Source organism: Vidua chalybeata, chromosome 6 (assembly GCF_026979565.1).
Source record: "Vidua chalybeata isolate OUT-0048 chromosome 6, bVidCha1 merged haplotype, whole genome shotgun sequence".
Taxonomy (NCBI): domain Eukaryota; kingdom Metazoa; phylum Chordata; class Aves; order Passeriformes; family Viduidae; genus Vidua; species Vidua chalybeata.
The window spans coordinates 32,681,935-32,701,221 of NC_071535.1; the positions used below are offsets into that span (position 1 = coordinate 32,681,935).

A 19,287-nucleotide genomic window follows, 5' to 3' on the forward strand; every position below is an offset into this window, starting at 1 on the left:
TGATTGAGTACACTGATATTCACACATTTCACATCTTCCTAACAGATGATCAGGATGTATTGACTTGTTCATGACTGATGACAGTTTCCCACTGTTCATGCAGTGGAAAAACACTATATTACAGGGTTACTTCTTCCCTTTTGAGCTCTTTAATTCTTATTTCTGCTTACTCCTTCTGCTTGTGTCTAGGAAAGTGGTACATTGGGAGATTGTTTTATCAGCCAGCTAGTGAGGTATATGGGTCCTTGTAGATGCTATTTTACATACTACCTATATATGGGTAGAGTATCTGTTCTTCAGTCATCCATGAGTCCTTCTTGAAGTGGCGCTGTAGATCCAGAGGAGCAAGAAAATTAGTCCTTCAATACTTATTTCCAGATCTTATGCTTCTTTGACTGAATTTTATATTTTATATTTTTGATTTCATAAGGCCTTTATAATTTCTTTTCAAAGATCCAAGTTTTCTAGTTTGCTTCTTTTCTTGTTGCACTGTGGGAATATCAAAAAGTTTAGCTGACTTCACACAATGATTGCTTAGGTGGCTTTCTGTCTCTGAGCAGACTCAAGGAATTTCATATGGCCAAACCAAATTCTGTTAGATCTCTGGACAAACTTAGTATCTATATTGTATGGTATTTAGACATGTACTGTAAGGTCACCTGGAGTTCTCTCTTTGCTTTCACCCAGCATTGTCTTAGTCTAATAGGATCCAGGGCTGTTTCAGCCTTCAGTGGAGTGATGCTGCAGTTGTTTGTGGGACTCCTCAGGCCTTCTCCTGGATGGGAAAAGGCAAAGGTAACTGATCAGAGCGAGTTGTTGTGGGAATGTACATGCAGACTCAAAGAAGAAAGGTTACTCATCAGTAACTGGTGTTCTTTGAGAGGTATAGTCTGCATGTACATTAGTCTCCTACCTGCTTTTCCCCTCTTTCTGAATCTCTTTCAGGTTTGATTGTGCATTTAAGAGGAACCGCAGTGGTGGCGGATGCACTCTGCCCTGTGTGTCAGTGCCTCAAGCAGGACGAGGGGAGGAGTGGGAGTGCCCCTCCCGGGACACTCCAGGGCAGGCCACAAGCCCACCCACTCTTAGAGTATATGTATGGACTAAGTGTCTCAAAGTACTGCAGCTGTTCATTGGTAGGTAAATTTTCTTTACTGTATTCTCACAGGTAAAGCAGTAGATTTTATTTTTAAAACCAGTTTAATTCATTGACTCTATGGATGATATGCATGAACAATGCACGGGGGGGGGAAATTTATACCACAAACTGCATTACACTGAGTAGCTCCCTGTCTCTCTAATGGTTTAATCTCTTGTCTTTCCCCCCATCCTAACCTTATCTAGATATTTAAATATCTTCATTCTATTCAATTTGTCATTTCCATTGAGAGCTACATGAAAACTTCAGATCATATAAGTTGTAACATAATTTAAAAAATAAAACAAAGTAATGTCATTCACAATTGTAGCTAAGTGTGCGAACTAAGATGGAAGTTTGTATTTACCATTAGAAAATGAGGCTATAAATGGAACTGGATTCTATAAGAATAAGTTACATTTATACTAGTGTATTGTTCTTTAAAACTTCTTAGTTGCAGGAAAGTCAAAATTTGAGTTTAAACATTTTTTCCACAGCTGACCTCATGTGGTTTTTTCTTTTTAATCATAGAAGCCTTGTAGTAATTTCCTTATTCACTACACTTCCTGCCAATTAAACAAGTAGACATGGGGTATAACCTAGCTTAAACTGGAGATGTACTTGTCCCTGCAGACAAGTATGCACATGCAAATCCTGCAAATGCTTATTTTCAAGTGAGTTGAAGGCTATTACAGAAATATGATTCTGAGTTATTTGTACTGGGAGTTCTCTGAGGTCTGTCACCTTTCCAAACATGGTGGACATGCTTTTACCAGTTCCTTAAGGTTGTAGCAATTAATGTTGCCTTGGCAGCTCAAAGAAATTTGCAGTTAGTTTTCTGTCACTTTGCCTTTTCGGTAAGGTGTAGTTTATCTGGGCTTAGTTACAGCCTGCAAACTTTGCTGAAGCTTCTGATCTGTGGTACATGAGATACATGTGCTGTAGATATCGGTACACGTACATAAAATATTATGAAGAGCTGTAGTTTTAGAAAGTTACTGACTTGTGTGTAATATCAAGCTGTCTTTGCACATTCTGAGAAGAAAACCCAAAGCATGCAGTTTTCTAAACAACCTTAGATGAACACTATATATATATGCAAAGGGGAAGAAAATGTGGGAAAAGCCATCTTGTTGTGCCCCATAATCTGAAGTTTATGGCTCCAAAACCAAGCATGTATTCTTATGATAACAGGTCTTTGAAGTGCTGTTTTAATTTAAGAAAATTTAAAAAAAATGAAGAGAGAAAGTTTCTGTCTATCTGCTGTTAGTAAACAGTATTGGATTCATTTACTTGATTTTATGCTTTCTTTTTCCTTTTCATTCCAGTTGCTATTTAGCTTGTATTGTTGTTAGCTTGTGTAATAAAAAAAAATATTAGATCTCAAGATTCTCACTAGGAAAAGTGATACTGGCAAGGAGGCTTTATGTCTTTCTTAAATTTTTAATTGTTTTCAATTCTTAAAAAAAACAGAATTTTTATAACTCCGTAATATTTAATTTAGTGAGTAAATATGATATTTTAGAGAGATGCCTTTTATGCATGACATAAATGAGACACATTGAATTTTGGTGCTTTTGCTAATACATTTTTATTAAATAAAAATGAGCACATGCACACATAGGCCCACACTTATGTATATATCTGCCAAATACAGAGTCAACAGTAAAGGTCTTTGTAGACTCAGACACATTTGGAAAGTCTCTAATTCTAGATTCCATCTCTTCCTCCAAGCATCTGAAGAATGCTGTTGCACTAAGTGCCCAATCCTTTCCTGTGAGTAGCTGTGAGTAACCTTAGCCTGACTCTAGGAGGATACCAGTGGCACTGATAGTAGATGGGAGCAGATTTTTGTACTGAAGGAAAAGGGTCTCTGTGCCTTTGTGTGCATGTAGGTGCATGGTTTGTTCTGACCTAAATCTACTTGTAAGTTTTAATGCAATTTATTGAATCATACAGGAAATTCACTATTTTTCTTGATTATAGTATAGACATACTTTGTATAGACATACAAAGACTAGTGTGTCAAGGTAGGTAGTTGAAATAAGAATCTTTCCTTTGTTTTTCTGAGAGGAAATCAACCTTGCATATAGCCTCTACTGTCTTTACCTCTCTCCATCAAAATAATTAGAAATTCTTTTGCCAGTCTTGGCTCTTAAAAGTGTTGGCACTTCCATTCATGATGGTGTGACCAAACACTTCAGTGTTTGCACATCTCTCTGCTACTTCCCTTACTTGTTTGCATAGATGAACTCTGTTAATGATTGCACTTCAGTGCCTACTTTTTTTTTTTTTTTTTTCTCTGTTTTAGGGCTAATTACCATGAATAGTAGGTTTTAGAAGACATTAAGTACTTTTTAAAAAAGACTATGTTACAGACTGCATTGGTATGTTGAACCTCGAAATACTTGATAGCTGCAATTTACTTTAAATGGAAAATGCCTGTAATTAAATTTCCATTTAAAAAGTAAGCCATTTGTAGAGTACATTTTTATTCCATTCCTCCTTTAGTTTTGCATTTCAATAAAACAGTTACATTTTTATGACGTCTTTTAATACATTAGTTTAGTATTTTAAAAAAACAACTGCAACATGACTGTGATGCTGGAAAATGCAAATTTACATGTAGAATATTTGAAAGATGACTTACTATGCTCTATAAAATCTCAACTTTTGAAAAGCTCTATTTAGACACAGTGAGATACATAGTTGCACTTCATCCAAGTCTTTTGTGATTACACTGAACATATTCCTAACATTTCTCTTACGTTTTGCCTTCTGCTGGTGGGGAACAGATAAAAGGAATGGAGGTAATAGAAAACATCACGCATGTTTTCCTGGTGTTTTAATGTTTAATTTTCTGAAATTCTTAAATCATTTTGAGATTGATTTCATGGAAAGTTGTTGCTCCACACATGGGTATCTTGAGACCTTCACTTTTCATGGAAGCTTTTGAACAATAAGTAAAGGATTGTGAGGATAAGAAATAAAAGCTTTGTAAGAAGAAGGGCAAAAATATATTCAATTAATTCCAAGAATACACTAACATTTCTAAAACCTTCCCTCCTTTTCGAACTTAATGTTGTACTCTGCTCTTTACCTCGTTGCCTTTCTTGATGGGTATTCATGTTCTTGCATGGTCCCCAGTATATGATTTTCCTTTTTAAATAATGTACAAGCCATGATCCACTGAATAGAGAAGATTCAAACTCCTGAATAAAACAATGAGAAACAAATGGGTTACTTTTACCTTTTGTTCTTCTTTTCTCCTGCTTTGTGTGCTGTGACGTGAATTTCTGATTCATGTATGCTCTATCCTGTCATAAAATCAGCCTTAAGTGAGCTGGGCTCTGGAGTAGTCCAAGCTACATGACTAAGTAAAGGTTATAATGAGATCTTAATGTGCTAATTCCTATATTCCTGGAACTCAGTGGTTGAAACTACATCCAATTTTCTTAGCAAATCTGTGTCTGTGCAGAATTTCTCTTCTTTGATCTGTCTTGCCATATTGTCATTCATTATAGTTTCTTCATTGTGATGATGTTAAATCATCATACATGAAATTTATCTTGTACACTCTTTAAGCTTGAGCACAAAAAGTGTGAAAGAAAAGTAGATTGATATTTATTATGGCTTTTTATGTGTGAATATTTTTTTATTTAACTTGGATTGCTAAGGAAAGTTATCATTATACATTTAAAAATATGCTGTTCTATGTTTCTCCTTGCATTTAAAAATGTGTTTTCCTAGAGTAAACAGGATTTGCTTGCAAATACAAAATTTAAATAATTTTACAAAGCTTGTTGTTTTGAGATCTGTTCTGGAGAGCACAGACTTCTGCATCTCTGAACACTATCAGTAGTTTGTCCTGGAAGCCACAATGATCTTTTAAGTCACATGAAGTTGTTTTGAGAAGACTTCTGGATAGTATGCATGTCTGTAAACCAGCTTATACTGATCTTTCAGCTTACCTATGTTTCAAAGTCCAGTGTAAATAAATTTGTAGTTTTTTCATAATTAAATTTCATATTTAACACTTATATTTGTTCAGCATTTTAAATTAAATTTTTACTTATTTTATTTATTGTGCAATTAGTGATGCATATAAGGTGAAATAACTTCATGATTGCACTGTGCTGGAAAAATCTAGCATGTGCCAAAATGCTAAACATCTTTGTTAACTACAGAATTAAGAATTGTTTAACTAGTTTCAATACTGAATATAGAATGAAGGAATCCTTTATGGATTCATTATGGAAACCTGTCCTGTTTATACTGTTTTTAGCATTTCCCTGTTCTTTCTGGATGTCTTAAATTATAACAGTGTACACGTCAGGTTCTAGTGGCTATGGTATATGAAAATATGTATGTGTATTGAGAATTATTTTTACAAACCTTGTATTGTGAAGTAAATTATGTATAGATCAGAAAAATGTATACATGTTTATCTAAGTGGTAAGCACCAGAATATTGACTTGAAGGAAGATATTCTGGTAATTTTGGAAGCATAAACACGTGGGAGTGTTATCGCAATCTCATAGCAGTGTTGGCAAAAATAGGACAATAAAAAAAGGCAAGACATGCCATAGACTGTAGCAGCATAGAAAAGGAAAAGTCATCAGGACTTCAGCTCTTCTGTGTAGGCATTTAATCTGATGCACAACGACCATTTTCTGTGCTTTGTAGTACTTTTGCTCCAGTTAAGGGTCGTAGTCTCAACGTCTGTGTGGAAAATCACCATACATTGGTGCTAACAGGACTGGAGGAGACTTGCAGCCTGTCTCAAGTTTAAATTTCTGGCTAAGATAAGTAATCCACAAACCTTAGTTATCTTCAAAGATCAGTTATCTTCAAGGATCAGTTCCTCTCGTTCCAGAAAGGAATCCCTAGTTGTTTTTCTGGTTCACTTACATAGAGATTAAAGGATGGTACATTAGTGGAGGTACAAAATAGCCCACTTTCCTATCCATTGTTACTGTGTATTCTGTGATAAGGTTTCGTATGTATCATGTTGGGGCATTATCCCACAGAAATTATTAGTAAAGAAGAGTTATCAGAAATACAACAATACCTAATGATAATCATGAAGAGTTGCTGGACAACCCTACCAAATTGGAGCATGATGTATTTTCTCTCTTTTGAACCCTGTAGATCAAGGCAGGGTCATGTAGGGAAGAGCCTGAGCCCAGGAACTATTTTTAAATACAAAAGGAAATTACCAAATTTGCTGGTGGCTTGCTCATTGCAGCCTAGACTAATGGCAGATTTGCATCTTGGACATGGAGATGCTTAAGTTACCTCCACAGAAGGAAATATGTCTGTGAGTGTTCAAGCTGTTCCCTGACTGAAATGTCAGCTAGCACTAGCTTAGGTGTGGTGCCACCAAAATGCATCTGTACAGCTTTTAGACTTAGAGTATCCTAATGTGGTGGTGCCTTTATGAATTTGCAAGCATGTACCTGCCATACACATAGCACTGTGCCACACCTGTAGGCATTTTTTTCCATGAGGTAATGATCTTTATTGGTCTTCAAATCATTAAATTTGCATGAAATTTTATTGGTCTTTAAATCATTGAAGTTATGTGAAAGACTAAGAACTCAGAGAAAAAATGAGACAAGATTTTTCTGCACTGGTAAAATTAACACTGGTCATGAGAACATTCAAGTATCAGAAACAGAGTTTTTGATGAGTAGTGTTATGATTGAAGTAATTTCAATATTGGGCAGTGCATAGGAAGTCCAATGAGTAGTTCCAGGTTGTAGGAGAGAGGGAGCTGACAGAGGCAAGAGCTCTTTGGAGCAAGAAATAGAAAGAGGTTGTTATCCCTAAGGATTTCTTACTCATTTGAATGAGGGAAAATTAAATGTGTTTAAGAGAGAAAATATGAGAAATTAGGTATAGAGGACAGGGAACTAGACCTAATCTAAAGCTTAAGGAGACAACTGGCCTGACATTTTACTTCTGTGCATCAGAAAGACATAATTAATGTAATTATTTCAGACCTTCAGTGAAATCTGAAATGTTTGTGTCCTTTTGGAATAAAATTATTTGTGGAGGAACTGTCTGTAATGACTTCATTTCTGTTACACCTTGACCCAGGAAAATAACTGATAAAGCTTAATTTAGGAAACTAATTGTTAAAAGTATTAAGTATTGGTTGGGTTTTTTTCTCCCCTGGAGTTGTATAGCTTTATTCTGGCTTTTAAAAACTTGGTGGTAATTTTACTGGACTGTTTTCAGAGCCAGCTACTCTATTTTGTATCCATCAGCATCATTCCATTGTCTTGAGAGAAATAATACTGCTTTACATAATCTGTTGACCTAGCCATTTTCTCTTGAAAGCTTATAATCAGTAAAACAATAGAAGAGGAGAAATATGCATACAAAATATTAAATGAAATTTTCTTTGGTTGAAATGTTATATAATAATTTTGCTTGTATAGCATTAGTAAGTCCAAATATCAGGTCATTTGCCTAGAGAAAACTTCATTTGAAGACAGAGAAAATTCAGTTCCCTGCAAAGCCAGTACAGAATCTACCTGTTCTTAGTCCACCATTTGTTCATAATTGATGAGTATGGGGCTTCCTTTTTGAGATGCTTTTACAGCAATGAGAATATTTCATGGGACACAGTTTTTTGGGCTAGAGAGAAAATAAGCTGAATATAAGCCTTGGGTATTTTTCCATGATTTTAAAATATCTAAGCGACAAATTTGCACTTCTAAAGTACAATGAAACCCAAACTTACTACCTCGTAGTTAAAGGTCTTCTATTTGAAAGCTCGAAAGTTTCTTTACTATAACTAGAACTGTCTAGGAGTCTGCCTAGGTACACTGATGCAGTAGCAGGAATAGGCACTTAATTATTGCTTGGTTTAATTGCAGAGTTAGAATATTGATTTCTTTAGTTTTTTGTAGGATATCACATGACTTTTTCTCCCCTCATTAATGGAAGTATTACTGAACTGTGGCAAATGAGAACAGAGGAAGGATCTATTTTCTTGTTAAAAGGAGTTTGGCAGATTTTTTTAATATAAAGATAGATTCTGCTTTTTTAAAAAAACCAAACTAAACCCCAAAAATCTATCCATCCTGTTTAACATAGGAAGTTTTATCCCTGGCTATATTAATTTTTAAAATAAATGCAATATTAAGGTCTAACTTTGCCAAACACTGAGCTTCTCCAAAGTTTCTCCAAAATTTCTCTGAAATTTGTACCTGTTTAAGTCAAGACAAATATGTTTCTAGATTACAGAGATGCCACCTATTTGAAATAAATTTCCTAATGCATACCTATGTTATTGAAGAAAGAATTTTACTACCTAAAATCCTTTTACTACCATAATTCACATTTCTTTCAAAATGCAACACAAGAGCTATAGTTACTAGTTCATTTATTTATGTACAAGTTTGAGGCATTATCCCTGTTCCTTTCCCAAGCTTATTTGAAATGTTCATATAACAAACTTCTGGCATGTTCACTTACAACTTAGTGAATTAGAGAGTTATTCTCCAAAGGGGTAGAGTAAAAAGATGAATGTGATTTTAATAAAGACACGAGAGAATACAAAAGAGAAAGTGGAGGTAATCACTAAAGAAAGGAGAAATAAAGACAGAATCTTTGGTTTTGCCACTTCTTCAAGTAATCCTTGGGTATATTGGTGTAGTGGGGCTTGCAGTCAGACACAGGTTTATTCTAGTTGCAATTTTTAAGTGTCTGTATATGATCCTTCTGTTAAATGGACGTTGCATAGCAGTACTAGGCCTGCAAAAATACAGCTGAGTATTGCCTAAATTGGTTGTACGTTTTCAAATGTTCCAGACAGTTTTATTTTAAGCTTTTTAAATCAGTATATTTCTCAGAGCTAATTTTGTGATAAATAATAAGCTTTAAGACAACAGTCTCCAAAACTGTTCCTTCCTTCCCAATATAATACTCCCAAAACTTAAATTTGCCCTAAACACTTTCAAATAATATTGTTTCTTTGCTAGAATATGGATAGCTGTCTCAATCATTGATATGATCCGTGTAGATGGATACTTTACTATGTAATGAGTGTACTTAAGGTAACACAGTGAATTTTGCACTCCAAGCAGACATGCTCTTGCAGTGCTGGCCCACAGTTGAGTATGAAGGATAAGTGAGATAATCACATTGAGATTAATTAACTCTTCTGCTTATGTCAAATTTTTACCATAGTTTGAAAACTAGTTTAAAAAGTCATTTTTAAAATGAATGCAAATCAAATTAAACACTTCTCTAATATCATGAGTTATCCAGTATTCTACGTCATTGAATTTACATGACAGGTTTCTTAGTCCAGCTTTGGAAGGGATATACACACTCCTATTGAGATATTAGGGGAATGTAGGAAAGATGATTATAGATCATCACCTGCTGCATCAAGTGTATTATTGCAACTTTTGGTAGTTAGGTTTACAGATATGTGGTTCTTGCCTTTTTCAGGCTATCAAAAAGTGCAGCATGGAAACCAAAGTTACTGTAACAGGAATCAATGATGTAATCCAAATTAAATGTACATTCTCTATTAATGTGTATCAAAGAATATTACATTTATATATCAAAATAAACAGTGGTAGAAATTATTAACTGTGAATTCTTGTTTTCCAATTCAGGACAAGAGATGAAGAACTGAATTTCAGTTTCCATATGCAAAATAATATGTGGATACTTGCATTATTCTGTCTTATCTTGGTTATAAATAATGGTTTAAAATCTTTGTATGAAAAGCCATGAGTGGTTTATAATTCCCCATATTGTGTGTGTGTCTGTTTTTAAGACATTTCAAGTCTTCAGGTATTATCTGAAATAACCATTTCTTGCTAGATCTGACAGGATTCATGTTCTCTTTCAGGAGACGCTGATAGATTGGTGTGATGAAAAGGAGCTTAATTTGATTTTAACAACTGGAGGAACAGGGTTTGCACCGCGAGATGTCACTCCAGAGGTGAGATAGTCCTGGATTAGAAAAATCTGCCCTTTGGTGTAAAGATGCATGAGTCTGGAGGAGGGAGGGTGATTTTTTTTTTTTTTTTTTATTTCCTCTGTAACTTTACTTTGCAGTATCTGTGGATGGGTCAAGTGCTACACAATTTGGAATCAGAAAAAAGTAATAGAAAATATAGCACAAGAGAATTACTCTGACCTTGGGTTCTGACCCAAAACGATTTTCAAACTAAAATGTGGTATAGTATAATGGTTTTCCATTCCTCTCGCAAAACAAAATTCTAATGGCTTTGTGGCGTAATTTTCCTTAGCACTGCAGTACAACACTGCTAAGCAAAATCTTGTGTGGCTTTTGTTGTGTCTTGTGCAAGGAAGAGTGGGAAAAGAGAGATGGATCTGCTTGTCAGAAAAATCTAAACAGTCACAGAGGTGGAGGTAATCTGCACCAGTAAATGTTGCTGAGGAAATTTGCTTACATTACACTTATCTGAAGCTAAAGTAAGGAAGGATAAATGAGAAGCTTAACCTAATGACCTCATGACCTTGAGTTGTCATGTGAAATGACTGTGTGATTGTTCTTGAACTATTTTGTTATTTATGGTTCCAAATTAGATTAACATGAACTTTTAAAATCACATACTTTATTTGGTGTGATTATGTTCACTAAAGGGCAGAATTAAGATTGAGTTGTGTTTATTTGCATCATTAAACATACCTAGATTTCTCTTAAGTACTCACGTATGTTTTCAATTTCTTATACTCTTAAATTGATTTGAGTTCTTTATAGCATATCTACAATGCTTTTTACTTACTAATGTTTTGTCGCATGCCCGAAGTTCAACATTTTTTTTCCATTAGGATTCTAAAAACATTTTTTAATTTATTGTATAACATTTGTGTTACTAGAGAAACATGTAAACAAAATGCTCCTGTTCATTACTTGTGGTGGAACTAGAAACCTTGAGTAACTAAAACCTGGTGGGGGGCAGTGTGTGTATCAGGAAATGGGAACAATGTTAAGATGAACACAGTGTGGTTGGTACCTAGAGAAACTGAGTTTGTGGATTATTCACTTTGCTAAAGCCACCACAAGTGAAAAGTGAGTTGGTTAAATTTGTCTCTTGCTTGCAAACTAACATAATGCTTTTGAAGGTTGTATAACCAGGACTGTGTAGAAGGAGGGATGAATTTCTGCTTCAGTTTTCCTTTGTGCAGGGTCAAGCCTAGGCAGCAGTGCCAGACGAAGCATTGTAGCCAGTGCAAAAAATTAGCTACAGATTCTCAAGCAGCATTTGGGACAAAAAATAAACAAATGAGAACTCTGCAGACAAACACCTAGTATTTTCTTTACAGTGCACTGCTGTTACTCAAACAAATTAACACAGGTAGGGATGATTTTTTCTCATCAGTTTTGTTGAGTAAGCCATTCTGAAAGTTATCTGAGTTGTTACTGTGTTTCTGTATAATAAAAGCACCTTGATATAAAAATCATTAATAACTTGTACTGAAGAAAAACTTCATTGTTTTTAAACATAATAGATGTGCAAGACTTGGACTGATCATAACAGAAGCAAGTGTTCCGACTGTCAAATTATTCCCATATTTAAAAAGAACTTAGATAGGAGAGTCTCTACTCACTTTTCACTTAATTAAGTTCTGACTGTCAAATTATTCTCATATTTAAAAAGAAGTTACACTGGAGACTCTTTACTCACTTTTCACTTAATTAAGTTAGATTAACTTTAATCACAGTAGAGATATAGAATCCCAGGTTTATTACAAAGTGGTGATGACAAGCATTGTTCCTATGATAGGATTTATTACATCATTCAGTCAAACAAATTATTTTAAGGGAAGAAAATCAGTTTGCCTGTATATGTTATACCAAGAACATACTAAGAAGCCTAAGGCTTGTCCCCATATTTTATGTCTTTTGGGTCAATGAGAAAACCCAAAATGGAAAATTCATTATGTCAACATGAAATGTGCAATACCAAGCCTTTAGGAAGACTTGCATTGATGTAGAAAGTGGTTTTCACCCCTTGTGTGTATGGTGTTGATTCAGCACGCTCTCATCACTGAACTGACAATGAAAGGATGTGATCATGGTATTGTGCTAGGGAGATGTCATCTTTAAGATGTTAATTTAAAACTTTTTAAGAATTGAATTTGATAATGGAAAATGTTTTACTATTTTCCTTAGAATAGAGACAAAAGTCTGTTGAATCATAATTCTGCTGGTGTGTTTCAGTCCTGCTTCTCCTTAATTCCCCTGTACTTTGGACTAGAAAGCAGGTTTCTCTGTTTCTTTTCTATAGATATATAATTGTACATACACAATAAAGGTAGTTCCCAAGAATAATTGCAACTCAAAGACTTAATTGAATTTTGTAATTATTGATAAAATTGAAATTAAGTGCCTAGCATAATGTAGCTAAAAATGGCTTCTTGATACCTCAGAATTATGTAACTAAGCATCCCAAAAAATTAGTAGTTTCCCCACTCTGCCTTTTGAACACTATATCAGAACCATTCCAGGTTATTGCAGATGTTTCAGTAATGTGTAATAACATTTTTTCTTGTAATGGAATAGAAGATTTTAGGATTATTCACAATATCTGATTTTCCTTGCCTGTCTCTGTTCCCTAAATTTATAGCCTCAGTCTAGTCAGTGTATGGAGAGGAGCTTTTGAATTAGTTCCTAGGATTCACATTTTGAGGGGCTAAGGTCAGTTTACTTAGGCAGTGTGAGTATCCTTCACTTTCTTGACTACACAGCTAGAAGTGATGAAATGCATGTGGATATTTAAAAAACAAATTCACTCAATGGATGGCTGAAGCAAGTATGTTATAGGCATTACTAGGGAATGCTGGAATTCTTAACTGTTATGGCAGCTGGGGGTAGTTTGCATTTGTACTAAAGCTGAAGTGTAAGCCTAATTTTGTAGATACAACCACTTTTTTTTTTTTTACAATGTAATTTCACATATAATTTATGGGAATAGTCTTTAAATCTCTGCTGGAGTTTGCTCATACAATCTGCTTGCTGATTTTAAAAGTGTTTGTTGCTGAACAGAGATCCAAGTACGGCCCAAGTTTATTTAGGGAACTTTGGTTTTGTATTTCCAGATGCAAACATTTATTTCTTGGAACTACAATACTACGATACTTTACAGAATGTTGATAACAGTATACATTAACTTCAGTGAAAAAAAAAATATTGTTGCAGCATTTTTATCAATCACTAGGAATCCTTCTGCAATATTAATGTATTTTCGCTGTTGCTCAGTACAAAGGGAGAGGAAAAATCTCATGTATATGGGTGCTCTGCTCAGTTTTCTTCTGTATTTTTACATTTATTCTTTTGAAAATTTGTACATTCAAAAAATTCACTTGTCTGTCTCCTAATAGTTTCCTAAATGTTTTCTTATCCTTTGTCTCTAATGTGATTCTGTGTGAGTCGTGTTTGCCCATGTATGAGACTAATTTTATGTGCTTAGATAATAGCGGTGTAAATCAATGTATTGTCCTCAACTGATGATAGACATTCTTGAACTGTGTCACAATGTGTATTCACAAGCAGTTCATTCACACTGCAGGTAATTTTGAGCTCTAAGATTTTAAGATAATACATTATGAAAAACACAGAAGAGCTGTTTTCCAGCATGTAACACCAGACAGATGTTTCCTTATAGTTATTTCATTGGAAATTTTGTGAATCTTCTTTCAGTTCTTGCTGTTTATATTCTTCAATATTTATGGACTGGTTTAAAATTTATTTAGACACATACTTGTTTTCATTTAGTCTGAAAATATATGCATACTGATTTATTCTTTCATGAGAGTTCTGTAAGAACTCTTGAAAAGAAATCATTGTTGTCTGGAATTCCCTTCTATTCATCAATGTTTCTGAAAAATCATGCTTAGGATGAACAAAATACTCCAAACATACCACACAGAAGCCATGTTTGGATAGAAGAAAGTCTCAATTCTTCTGTAGTATGTCTTTTTATATTCAGTTCAAAGTTGCACCAGCATTTTTATAATTATTGCCAAATGCAAATTTTCTAACATTTGACTCTTCCCTATTCTCTAAGGTATCCCTCATGGATTTTTTTCTTCAAATTACATTTTACTTCTGCAGACTATTTTAGTATCGATATTTTTCAATTTCTCTGTCTCAAGTAATGTTGGAAACCCTCTTGATCTCTATTATTTTCCATTTTTATGTGGTTTTTTTTCTGTTTGTTTGCTTCCACTTGAACTTTATTAATGAAATGAGATGCTTATGACACAATGGGATAGTCATGTTGTATCCATACTCTCACAGCAACACATTCCATCAAAGTAACCCAAATCCACAGAGACTTAAACTTTGCAAATAACAGTTTCCATTTAATAGGCAGCAACTTAACTAGAAATAATATATAGGAGGTTTTTGTCCTCCCTGGTTCAAATACTGCCTTTCCAGAGCAGCAGAATTTCTAGTATTGTTTGTTGTGGATATAGGACTACTTCTGTTCTTCCTCAGCAGTATTTTATTACTGGCACTGGACCAAAAGAAAATAATTTCCATTTTACAAACTGTCACTTCAGGATGGCTCCATAGTGTGGAGGAATGAAGCCTTCATCTCACATGGAACATAAGTTATTTTGTGGTAGGAATAATATGAAATTGTACAACCTCTAATAACCCAGGCTAATGTTTCAGTTTGCACCCTTCAATATTCCAGGTACCCTCCAATTTAATAGCTATTTTAAGAAAATATTTTTGTAGTCTCTTTTAAAACTGTAGCTTTTCATATCTCTTAATGGAGGTCTTGCTCTGAGTTAGGTTTGATTTCTCTGGTGAGCTATTTTATAACGATATGTGCTGTGTATGGATGACATCTGACCCTGTAACTTGCCATCAGACCTTTGAGGCCTTCATAGTTCTTTGAAAATTTCCAACCCAGCTTGCTCCTAAAGGATCGGCATTACAGATCCTTGCTACGTGCATCTGATCTACAAAGGTGCTTAAATGGAGCAGATTGCTCTGTGACAAACTTCTTCCAAACTATGTGCTACTCTTTCAGAAGTTTATCAGCAACTCTGTAAAGTACCATTCCTTTTTTCTTAGTCATCCAGGCAGTTCTTAACTTATATGATTAGGTCTTTACCTAGTCTGCTTTTATTTTTATATTTATTATAAATATATCAAATTTATTATTTGATATGCTGTATTGATATGCTGTATTTGGTGTTATAAAATTCAAATATATTTATGTGCCATAATACTTCAGTTTAAAATTATACGTTTAGATTTTTAATCTCTCTTGGGAAGACATGTTATTATAGCAGAATTGATATGTTTAGTTGCAGAACACTTCACTGAACATCTATGGCCAGTTTCCTTGAGAAGCAGCAGTATACAAATTATTTGCACCACATAGCACACTGTCAGTTTACAGAAATACCTGTGTCTTGAGAAATTCCACTCTGATTTAGCTGACTTACAAAGGGCTGAAGAGTGCCTTTCTCTTCTCTTCTCTTGTTTGAGTTTCTCAGGGAAACTTGGTAGCATACCCTCATCACTGAAGGGCTTGGTTGTGCTATCATCAACTGCAGTCGCTGCATGGAAACACCTGTGAGCTGCGCAGACTCCTTCAGTGACAAATGTGAGGGGCAAGAAAGGCAGATCACATTTCAGCTCCATTTATTCAACTATCAACTAGAGGTTACTCAAAAACATAAGACCATTAAAAAATACAGATAATACTTATCTGTATATGGGATTGACGTGTCTAAAATGCAAAGCTGCATATTTTTATTGACATTTCTTTTAAAAAATTTCAACTGTCACAGTGGATATAGAAAAAGGTAAAAAAAAAAGATGGTAAAAATATGAAGGTAAAAAAGAGATGCTTTCTGTGAGAGCTACACAACTCAGTCTGTTTAGTTTATCATGAAGAACACTGATAAATAACTTTTGTTTTGCCTGTACTTTCTTTGGGAAATAATGTACAATACTAAAGGCTTTGTACGGTACCAAAGGCTTTCCTTACCTACTAAAGAGAATTGTAAAAATAGCTGATATTAGAAAGCTTGAGCCAGAAAAATCTAATAAAATCATCACAATAAAAGGCTTTATGTGTTTGGGTTAGAGTTTGTTTAAGAGATTAATCATACAAGCAAATTCCCTGAAGAGCTGTATTCTTCATTTTAATTCTGTCAAATCAAAAGAGTTGGCTAGTGGGAGAAATGTCTTATAAAACTCAAGTTGTCTTGTACTTCTTGCAGAAATCATGGATAATGTTAAATGAATCATCCTGCACTTACAGCCTTATGTTCTGTATGTGTTAGATGAGAAGATAGTTTGAATCAAATGGATCCTGAAATTAGTAATGAAACAATTTTATTTCCCGAATTCAAAAGGAATTAGTGAATTGCTTTAGTCTCATTTTGGAAAATGTGAAACCCTGACAATATTGGGCAAGAATCCTGGGGCAAATATCTTTTTAATTACTTAACTAATGTATTAACCTTCTGTGTAAAGTTGTCTGACCATCTATCATAAAGGTAATGCTAATAGGATTCCGTTAAGCCTTTGGTTATTTTTGCTTATTTGAGGATCAGCTTTTATTTGCTTTTTTTAGGTGTTTTTAATACTCTTGAATAGCAAATAGAGGCTGTGTTTTTTTGACTTTCAAATGTGTAGGAAATATTTGCAAGCTCTGCTGAAAAGAACAGTAAAACAGTAGTAAGGAATTTGAATGTTTCATAAAATGAGCCAAAGCCACAGTAATGAGCCAGGAAATCTCACCTTTTTTATTAAATGTTGAAATTAAAGGGTTTTTTCCAAGGTAATTTAGGAATGGCAGTTGGAAGAAGGCTGGCATGTCCTGAGAGTGCACAAGTAGTTCCTGTGTGAGTGAACCTAGTACTTCCAAAAGTACACCCAGATGAACAATATGATTATGGTGTGCTTTTTTAATGGGGTAAAGAGAAGGGTTTTCCTCCTCTTGGTTTTACTGATGCCTTTTAGTTGTGTTTTCACTGTAGAGCCCACAGCTCATGTGGACATTTCTCTATTAGTTTAAATAAACTGGCTTGTCTCTCATTAGCAGTGTAGCCAGTAAATATATCTTGCAGTCCTTTCTGTAACTGGGAAGAAAAATAGGACTGCCATAGGACTTCTGCATAATGAAATTTTCAATTTGGAACTTTTGGGATTTTTTTTCCTCTTAGGCATTTTTAAAAATAGTTTCCAATAAAGTGTGATTTTGGAGAAGATAATAAGAAACTGAAAAAATTAAACATCAAGTTCAAGCAAAATAATCCTAAAAATACTGTCAGGCCTGAAATGTTTGTCCTTAATGTGTCATTTTTTTTCTGGTCATGGTCTATTACAAAGAGTTTAGTTAAAGCTAAATACAGGGAAAATCAACAAAAAATAATGTGGACATGTTATGAAGACTTCCCGGTGAAGGCAGCTTAAAGACATAATAACTAGATGGCAAGTACTAGTTTGGATTTAAGATGTATGAAAAATTGAGCGAGTTAGTCCTTTTGACATTAGCACACCAGAATAGCAAAATGACTCATTATTAAAATAGTTGATTAAAACTAATACTTATTAAAGAATAGAGAATTTCTCATTTACTTCTTCCCTGCTGTGTAGGAGCCTTTCCAGCCACTAAGTGGAAAGAAACTAGAAGAGTCTTGGAAAGCAGCTGCCTTCGGGAGTTATTCTTAGGATTGTAACTAGTTCTTCTCCTGCTTTTGCTAATTGCTACCACATGGAGCAGTGAAGCTTTAGCAAAATGTTGACTCAGTATAAGTACCAAAATAGAAAACCAAAATGACTATTGTCACGCTTAGGCGTGAAACTCTTATCAGTTATGGACAAGAAAATAATTACTTTTTAATCTTTATTTAGACTATATTTTAGTTTATTGTCCCTTCATGCATATATTCTTGCCTAGTTACTCTTTCATCAGAATACCTGAATAGTGAGGTGCATAACCTACTGTTATTTAGTGTTGACATTTAAACTGTCACTGGATTTTTAAAGTCCATATTTTCCTCCACAAATAAGCATTTTTTTATGGTACACTGAGATCAGTTTGTCATAGTTCATTTTCATTAAGCTTGAAAGATGTCCCTTCAGAGAGAAGGTGATAGCAATTTTGTTCTTGATGTGGTGCAGCTAATTTTGTGTTCCTGCTGGCCACAAAATCACAGGATTTTATAAAACTGCCAATGCGTGCCCTTACCTTGTACTCTGGTATCTCTGGTTCAGCCAGTATTTGTAGTTCCTGTCTGGTTTATGCCTTTACTAATCCTATGAGGGAAGTCTCTTGGTCTTCTCTGCCTAAATTATTTGCCATTTTGCTCTAAGCCCAAATAGTACTGTTCAATATGGGAAAGTTTGGGTATGGAAAAAATTCCTATTCCATGACCCAAATTGCTAAATTTGAAGTTCTATTAACCTCTGTTATTCTTGTGCCTTGCTCTGCTAGAAGAATGAGTGGTTGATACTCAGAGATCAGTATGAAAAAGGTTCCATCGGCTTAGCCTATCACTGCTGTATTCTTTAAAAACTTTGCTGCACGTGAGTGCATGGAAAGTTCGTACAGATTATCTCTGCAACCCTTCCAAATCCTAATTCAGCAAGGGCACAGCAAAGCTTATGATTCCTTTATATTATCTAAGGTCCTTTACAGTTTGAAGAGGGAAGAGTTGGTTTCTTGTTTCATATTACTGCCTTGTCAAAGTGAAGTGCAGGTTTTCAGTGCTGACAATAAAAAGTTAATGTACAGGTAGCTAAATACAAACACAATGTGGACTTCTAAGTAGACAGAAATAGTGAGGTTTGATTCTTGGTTGATTCTTTTAGTTTCTATGTAGAATACTGAATTAAAAGTCTTATGATTTAAATGACAGGTGAGTTAAATTACTGAACTTTATTTTAGTGCTGGGATCTTTCTCAGTTCTTACATTTCACGGTTCATTGCATGCCTCTGAAATAAAGCAGCAGCTAAGATTTCTGAAACAGATTAATTTGTTTAAAAAAAACAACCATGTTAAATAGCAAAATGCTGAAGTTAAAGATAAGAGAATATTCAAGGTAACAAATAAGTGCTGATAAGTTTGATACTTAGAAGAGGGTTACCCCACAAGATTCATAAGACTAATTC

General features: G+C 34.5%; 1 protein-coding gene across 20 annotated transcripts in view; it reads left to right on the forward strand.

Moving 5' to 3' along the window:
• The window catches only part of GPHN (gephyrin), a 275,204-nt gene that overhangs the window by 133,452 nt on the left and 122,465 nt on the right, over positions 1–19,287 (forward strand). For all 20 annotated transcript variants that reach the window (XM_053945523.1, XM_053945528.1, XM_053945527.1 and 17 more), the window contains exon 4: positions 10,017–10,109. In XM_053945523.1, coding sequence (XP_053801498.1) covers positions 10,017–10,109 — 93 coding nt within the window. The remainder of the gene's footprint in view (positions 1–10,016; positions 10,110–19,287) is intronic.